Here is an 8,388-nt window from a genome sequence, read left to right as displayed (position 1 = left end):
CGACCGCCATTGTAGGACCATGTGCCGCCCGTTGCAGCACACAACATCACCATCGCAAAATCTTGCGGCACCAGTCGTCTCCGCTCGTAGCACTCACTATTGTCGCACGGAGAAAATAGACGAGGAGAAAGAAGAAAGATGGGTTGTAAATAGTCAACTGTAGCCTGAGCTCCAACACACTTTGTGTGAGAATAATGTGGGGCTAATCACCAATATCATAGTATATAGAGCCAACAACTATTAGGGTATGTCGCATAGCCCCAACCCTACCCCCCCCCCCCCCCCCCACACACACACACAAGCCAAGTAGGCCCGGATGTCACCGTTGCAACATGACTGTTGCCTGCATGCGCCAGGTGAAACTTGCAGAGGAGACCGGTTCTTCAGTAGAAAAGGAAATAAAATGTAAGGATGGAGAGGGAAAATGGTGAAATCATAGGGACAAAGGATGGCGCATATGCGAGGCAGCACCACTATAGCCACACCATTGGACTGAGCGCGTGTGAGCAATAACCTCAATCTTGCCATCACTAGCTCAATCTTGCCATGCCTATGTGTTTGGTGGGGCGGCTTTTTTCGCCTTCATAGCTCATGCTCTCATATGATGGACTTTCAGATTGGCGGCGGCACAACAATACAACTAACGACTGACTCTCTTCTTGGTCTTTCTCTCACATCTCTGTCAAAAAAAGAGCTGCTACAAACCAAGTGGTGCATGTCATTTGAGGCCAAACTGGCTGAGCCGAAAAAGAAGGGAAACGATTGGAATCAACAAGCCAATCTCACAATGAGCTGCACAACTTTTCGTGCGTCGTATTTCTACCCCTTCCTACCCTTACCCCTTCCCCGCCAGCCCTGTCCATACTTTTTTTTTTCGATCGACGATGCCCATCTCTCTCCCTCTCTTCTTCTACCTTTCGCCCGCACGCATGTACCTACCTCCTTAGGCGCTCCTTCTCCCTCCCTTGTCGCAGCAACCAACCGGCGGGGATGCTCCCCTTTTCCTCATGCGCAACCACCGCGAGGAGGGGTCCTACAAAAGGCACACACATGTTGTCAATCTACTGAAGCTGTTGCACGGGGCGCTCCAAACCGAAGCTGTTGCCAGTTAGCACGTGCCGCCGGGACCCCCAACCACCATTGCTGCGTGCGGCGATGTGCGCCACAAGCAGTGATGGTTGAGGCTGCTTGCAAGGGCCATGATTCAACCGACATGGGGTAGTGTTGTAAACCCTTGGGCGGCGAGCTGCCGCTGGCGACGGTGGCACCACGATGGCTGCAGCCGACAATGATAAATTTTTCGACCGATGAACCGACGGTGTGCGTCGCCCGCCGCTTCGCCGCACCCCTCCACCCAACCTAACCCTCCGATATACCCTCGGTTCACATTCCCATTTCTCGTGTTATGTTTTAATTTTGGGTCTGAAAATTCTATAATAAGTATATTTCCTTACGGAGGGAGTATGATATATTCTTGTTACTATTATGTCATGAAAGATTCAGACCTATCACACATTCGTAAAATGGATAAATCAAAACAGGCGCACCGTGCGCCAGATATTTCCCCGAAGCGGCCCCAAGCCAAGCCCCACTCCGCCACACGAGTGAGCAGCATACGCGCGACAGACGATCCCGAGCCCAGAGAGGGGGAACACGGAGCCGGCCGCGGAGGGGGAGCCCAGCCAAGCCAGCCAGAGTGAACAACCGTCCCAACCACCGACGGGCGGGCATGAGGGCCACCGAGATGTTGACCGCCGCGGCGGGGGCTGCCGCTGCCGCCGGGACGACGCCCTCCACGGCCTCGGTGGCCAGCCTGGCCGGGGCCAGCGGGGGCGGCCCCGCCGCGGGCGCCGGCGGGAACTTCCCCCTCGGCGCCGCCCTCCTCGCCTTCGCCTTCGCCAACCTCGTCAACGTCCTCTCCATCTGGTGCGCCCTTCGCCCCCTCCCGCCCGCTCTACTAGATCCGACGCGCCCTCCGCTTCGCTGTCGGTGCGATCTCTTCAGGGTGTCGCTCCTGCGATCCGGTAGTTCTTTTTTCTTTTGCTGCTAAAAAGCGTAGCGAAAGGGTTTCCTCTTGTGATGTGGAAGCAAGCGATTCGCTTTGCGTTTCAGAAATCTTAGGTTCCGCGGCGTAGACTAGAGGGATGAACTTGGCTTCTGTAGGAGGATTGTGTACGCAGACGATGATTTATTAGTTGGATGCACGCCTATGTGATCTGTGTTGTGCCATCTGCACTGAAATTCAGTAACATGGTTTTCTTCCTTGGAAAGCCCATGCGCGAATGGTTAATCAGGCCGAGTTAGCTGTTACATTTTCCTGTTTGCTGCCAAAATCACTTCCACGAGATTAGTAGTGCCTTTCCGAAATCACTCAGTGAAATCAGAACTATTTCCACTGCACAACCGGACAACGGTATCGCATATATGTATATTGCGTTACTGATAGCTGAATAAGACTATCCTGCTCAAAGGAAAAGCGCATTACTGTATCTTCAGAACCATTGCAGTTGAATAGCAAGTTGGACGGTTGCGCTGCTGTTTCGTTAAGCTGTGCTTTGTTCGCCCTAGACATGCAGGTTAAAGGAGAAGAAATGGGATGCAAGGAAGTTTCTTACTTCTTCTGGAGTTATTTCATCTCTTTCTGCGGCGGTGGCAAGTTTGGCTGTGGCGGTTGGCCAACAAGAAGGCGGAGATAGCTCTGTTTTCGCCCTCGCATTGGTTTTTGCTGCCGTTGTATGTACTTGACCCAACCAGGTTCCACGCATTTCCTTTTTCAAGCAAGTGAATGTCGCAATCAAGAGAGTGCTTTTTCTCTCGGAAATTGATATACCTGTGACTAGTTGCATTCCTGTAAACAATAGTAGGACTATTTTCCTATTTTGGCATCATTTGTTGCTTTTGAAATGTGCATGTTCATCAATACCCCAATTCAGTAGGCATTTAATTGCTTCTTGCTTTGCTGGGAATGGGCATGGATTTTCTCCAAAAGACACCTTGCTGAAAGATAGTCTTGTCTATTAGCTTGATATAGTGATCGAGCAAAAGGATAATAAAGAAAATTCCAAAAAAGTGGCCTTGTCATTAACGTTTGTCATATATCATAGATGCACAGATGCTTTCATGAGGTGGTTAACTACTTTTATGGCCAGCCTGTATAGTTGTACTTTTTTTTTAGAATGTTGTATAGTTGTACTTGTACAGTGATGCTGGGTGTTCACATCTTCATCCTAAAGCCATTCATTTAATAAAGGTCTATAAAGCTTAGGGATAAGAGCTAATTTCGAATAATAATGTGCTAGGAGCTACTGTATATGTGAGTTCACATTCACAAGCTGGTCCGTAACTTGTGTACTTTAATCGTTGCCATGCCAAGTCTGCAGCTGTGCTCTAAAATAGTCGTCTGTCAGTTTAGCTTCATATTTTCCTTTTCTCAGACCTTATTTGTTTTAAAAAGATCAGTCATGAGTGTATTCATATCCACATAAGCTCTTTTCTCGGAATGGGTTCCTAAGCTTATATTCCTCGTTACAGGTAATGTATGATGCATCAGGAGTTAGGTTTCACACAGGCCGCCAAGCTGCGGTAAGCTCATGGTTTTGCACGCACATTGTTCAAATCAGTGATTGCTGTCTACTAATATTTATTTGTTATTGTTTCACATTTTCACTTACCATGTTGCTAATGGTCTATTGTTTCATTTCCATCCTCTAATAGTCTTCTACATTCTGCTGCAGTTGTTAAATCAAATAGTTTCTGATTTATCACCAGAACATCCAATTATCTCTACCTTCCGGCCGCTTCGGGAACCTCTTGGACACAGTCCATTTCAGGTAGCTCTATTCATGCTTCTTCTGTAAATATATTACATGCCCTCAAGTTGTTGTAATCACCACAAAAAGAATATCGAAGTAATCAGCTAACTATAGCTGGAGGTTAGATTATTTTGTTTCCTTTGGATGGCACATAATGAAATTGACTTCCACTTGTATCAAATGTGGTTTTAACAGCCCCTTTGCATTCCATGACATAGTGTGGAATATTTCACGCCAATTTAAGAAACTGAATTTGCCATTCAGACTTGTTACACTCGCAACTAACAGCCATTTTTAGGTGTACGTTTATGCTGACTTGTGCCTTTTTTGTGCAGGTTTTTGTTGGAGCGCTTGTTGGTTGTACAATAGCATATTTAATGGGGAGATCTGTATGAGAAATACTCCTAGTTGGCAGTTTGCCTTATACTCAGATTACACTACTATTATACGAGGAACATTTTTTGTGCAAAGTCTATTTTGTATCTCTGGCCATATAAAGTGCCCTTCTGTTGAATTGGTTGCGTGTGTTTTTCTTTGCTGGTTACAGCATATTTTGCGCTAGTAGACAGATGATGGTCGTCGAATTTACGACACCATGCAGCTGCCTCCCGGCTTGCTCTCTCGCCACCCTCCCAGGCCTCGCCGTCACCGGCCTTGTCCTTGTCTTCATCCCCTCCCATCCCCGGTGAACTTCTCTGAGGTTTCTCCAGATTCTCCGTCAAAACGCCATTCAGTAGCAATTCTTGTCATCTCTCTCCCTGTTGTGTGTGCCCTTCATTTACACTTCTCTTTGGGCTATGACCACTCGTTGGTGGAGGTATGTCCACTCACTGCATTCTCTACGATCATATCACTTCATCACGATCACTTGTTCTCGATGGCGTTAAAGCGACGCTTCTCCCTGGAGCATGCTCGGCCAGCCAGGCTTGCCCCTCGCATTGTTAAGGTTTTTGATTCGGTTTTGGTTTCTCATCATAAACTGAATCAATGGTTTTCGATTCAAAACAGACTGATGTATTTCCGTTGATTGCAAAATTAATGGAAAAGATTGCGGTTGAAAAAAAAATGGTTTTCAATTCGGTTTCTTACTTAAACCGGATCATTCTTTCTGAAATGAGATCGATATACAGGTGGCGGTTCCTCCCCCGGTGACTATTTTTAAAAACGACAGTTCTGAAAGTGGTATGTAAAGATTGATAAACTGCACACAGATTTCAAGCTTCAAATAAACTAACGAACTTCAGTGCAGAAGCTGAGTGAGCTATCACTTTCAGCAGTAAGACTCGCATCTTTTATCTGTCACTATACCCAGGAGCATTATACATTTTGCGTTGCACAACTAAATGCTTCTGGAACTGAAGCAAGATAAAGAGAATAGACAAATGGAAATGCCACAGCTGAAGGCTGTCAAAGCCTCGCATGGACTGGAAATGTCAAGATGACAACGCTAGCTCATCGACGAGCTTCACCTCACCTGCACTGCTGCTGCAGACGCATGTAGCAAGAGACCGCCACCCTTCTGCATCCATCCACACCCCACTCTCCGCCATCTTCTCCAAGACGAAGCAGGCTTCCTCCGCCTTGCCATCCTCGCCGAGCCCTTTCGCCAGGTGCTTGAAGGTGTGACCTAGGGGGCGATGCCCGCTGGACAGCATGGCGTTGAAAACCCGTAGCCCCAACCCGAAATCGCCGGCTCTGCAGCACCCGTCGGCCAGGACGCGGTACGTCGCCGCGCTTGGTGCCGTGCCGTCTTTGAGCTGCATCTCGACGAGCGCCTTGTGCGCCTCCTCCGCCCTGCCGCTGTCACACAGGCACTTGATCAGGACGTTGTAGCCCGCGTCGTCGGGCCCGAGCTTGCGCTTGCGCATGTCGGAGAGCAGCTCCCTGATGGCGTCGACGTCGCCCTGCCTCGCGTAGGCGCTCATCAGCACGCCGTAGTTCACCGCCTCGGTCTGGCAGCCCTGGTACTCCATGTCGAACATCAGTTTCTTGGCGTCGTCCTGCCGACCGGCGTCGCACAGGCCCCGCATCAGGAGGGAGTATGTCACGGCGTTCGGCGAGACGCCCCGGCGCACCATCTCTTCCTTGAGCCGCTCCGCCGCGCCCACGTCCCCTTCCTGGCACGCCGCCCCCACCAGCGTGTTGAAGGTGACCACCGTGGGCCGGACGCCGCGGCCGAGCATTTCGTCGAGCACCACGCGGGCGCCCGCGGACCCGTCCCGGCCGGACAGCCCCTTGAGGATGATGTTGTAGGAGACGGCGTTGGGGCGGACGCCGAGCTTGGCGGCCCGGGGGAGCATGTTCCGGGCGGCGTCCACGCGGCCGTTGCAGACGAGGCAGTGGACCAGCGCGTGGAAGGTGGCGTTGGAGTGGGGGCAGAAGGCGGGCACGGCGCGGAAGAAGACGAGGAGGGCCGCGTCGGGGCGGGAGGCGGCGCCGAGGCGGTCGATGAGCCCCGCGAAGACGGTGGCGCGGAGCGGGGCGCGGCGGGCGCGGAGCGCGGAGAGGAGCGGGAGGAGGAGCGGGAAGAGGCGCGCGCGGGCCAGGCGGTAGAGCACGCAGGAGGCGAAGGGGTGGTCGTGGAGGCGGCGCGGCGCCGAGAGGAGCGCGGCCGCCGCGGCGACCGGGGAAGGGAGCGACTTGAGGTGGAGCAGGAACGGGTGCGGCTCCGGCGGCGGGCGCGGCTTGTAGAGGAGCTTGCTCGGGTCGCGCCGGTGGCGGGCTCTCGAGTTCGGAAGCATCGGTGAGAGTGAGACCCCACACACCAGCGCTGCGGGCGTGCCAAAGCTTATGATAGCAGAGCGCGATGACCGTAAGCTCACCTGCGTTAACGTAATTAGCCTTTACGCTTCCTTTTTGGGTGATTGACATTTCCCTTGTTTTGTTTAGGCCGCTTATAGGCGCCGGCGCATCGGCCGAGCGTTTCGGCCGGTCCAGCCCAGGCCATCGGATATGAGCCACGCAGCCGTTGGATTCAGGTAAAAAAAAAATAGATCGCCCCCAACTTCTTCTTTCTCGGGGAGCACGGCACCGCGCCTCCTGTCCACGACGAGGAAGACCGACGAGGGCACGGCACCGCATCTCGTCGCCGGCCGGACCCCGCCCTCGCCGCCCGTCCTCGTCGCCGGTCCCCGCCCTCGCCGCCCGTCCTCGTCGCCAGTCCCCGCCCTCGTCGGCTGTCCTCGTCGCCAGTTCCCATGCAACAACTCCACCTGCGTTGCAGCTCTTGACGGCGACGGTTGTGGCTCGTCCGCCGCCCCTCGCCATTGATGCTCGCTGCAGGAAATTATGTCGACGGCGGCCGTCAGTCAATCAACACCGTTTGCATGGATGTAGCAAAAAACTTCACCCGTAGTAGCAAAAAAAACTATGGTTGCAGCAAAAATCAAACACCGTCGCCGTCTTTCGCGAGGTCGCGACTCCGCCTTACATGGATGTAGCAAAAAACTTCACCCGTAGTAGCAAAAAACTTCACAAAAGGTTGCAGCTTTTTACTCTGCGGTTGCAACAAAAACACAGAGAGACGCCATGGTCGTCGTCGAGGAGGATTTTCTCAATCTCTGTTTGAAGCTTTTTCATCTGCGGGCTGAAACTTTTTGTCAAAACGGTTGTAACTTTTCCTGTATTTCGTTGTCTGGTTGAAGCTTTTTTATCTACTGGATGTAGCAAAAACCTCCCACGATAGTAGCAAAAAGCCTGCTACGGTTGCAGCAAAAAAATCATTGTCGTCCTCGCGAGGGTCGTAGCTCTGCCCGATGGATGTAGCAAAAAGCTTTGCCGGTAGTAGCAAAATCCAACAACGGTTGCAGCTTTCCCTTGTTGTGCAGTGCCATTGAAGCTTTCTATGTCTATGGTTGAAGCTTTTTTCAACGGCTGTTGAAGCTTTTCTAAGTGACGGTTGCAACACTTGTATACCCGAGAGGATCCGGGCATGGCTGCAGGCAGCCATGGCGGCTGGCGAGGGAGCGCTTCACCGCCGATGATGCGCGCGCGTGAAGACTGTAGGTAGGGGGTGGACGTGTCGTGCGCGTGGGGAAATCGTCGGCCGTGCAGTGGACGGCGGCCCTCGCCGGCGAGATTGGGCTGCCGCGGGTAGAGGATCGATGCGGGGGGTAGACGGCGGCCTTGCCGGCGAGATTGGGCTGCAGCGGGGTGGGGGCGCGATGCGGGGGTGGACGGTGGCCTTGTTGGAAATATGCCCTAGAGGCAATAATAAAATGGTTATTATTATATTTCCTTGTTCATGATAATTGTCTATTGTTCATGCTATAATTGTGTTATCCGGAAATCGTAATACATGTGTGAATACATAGACCACAACGTGTCCCTAGTAAGCCTCTAGTTGACTAGCTCGTTGATCAACAGATAGTCATGGTTTCTTGACTATGGACATTGGATGTCATTGATAACGGGATCACATCATTAGGAGAATGATGTGATGGACAAGACCCAATCCTAAGCATAGCACAAAGATCGTGTAGTTCGTTTGCTAGAGCTTTTCCAATTGTCAAGTATCATTTCCTTAGACCATGACATTGTGCAACTCCCGGATACCGTAGGAGTGCTTTGGGTGTGC

The 8,388-nt window shown here is 51.8% G+C and overlaps 2 protein-coding genes across 2 annotated transcripts; one reads left to right on the top strand and one right to left on the bottom strand.

Annotated features, from left to right (window-relative positions):
* The first annotated feature begins 1,587 nt into the window (after positions 1-1,587).
* LOC109781486 (uncharacterized) lies at positions 1,588-4,326 on the top strand. The gene is made up of 5 exons (XM_020340088.3): positions 1,588-1,926; positions 2,577-2,733; positions 3,532-3,582; positions 3,735-3,830; positions 4,148-4,326. Exons 1-5 carry the CDS (start codon positions 1,730-1,732, stop codon positions 4,205-4,207), a joined length of 561 nt encoding a protein of 186 aa, XP_020195677.1. The 5' UTR covers positions 1,588-1,729; the 3' UTR covers positions 4,208-4,326.
* A 698-nt stretch (positions 4,327-5,024) lies between these two features.
* Positions 5,025-6,588, bottom strand: LOC109781485 (uncharacterized). Its single transcript, XM_020340087.3, has one exon. The coding sequence runs from the start codon at positions 6,551-6,553 to the stop codon at positions 5,246-5,248; it is 1,308 nt and encodes a 435-aa protein (XP_020195676.1). The 5' UTR covers positions 6,554-6,588; the 3' UTR covers positions 5,025-5,245.
* Between the last annotated feature and the right edge of the window lie 1,800 nt (positions 6,589-8,388).

Source organism: Aegilops tauschii, chromosome 1 (genome assembly GCF_002575655.3).
Source record: "Aegilops tauschii subsp. strangulata cultivar AL8/78 chromosome 1, Aet v6.0, whole genome shotgun sequence".
Classification (NCBI taxonomy): domain Eukaryota; kingdom Viridiplantae; phylum Streptophyta; class Magnoliopsida; order Poales; family Poaceae; genus Aegilops; species Aegilops tauschii.
The sequence above is the reverse complement of the archived record's forward strand: the minus strand, read 5'-3'. Positions and strand labels throughout refer to the sequence as shown.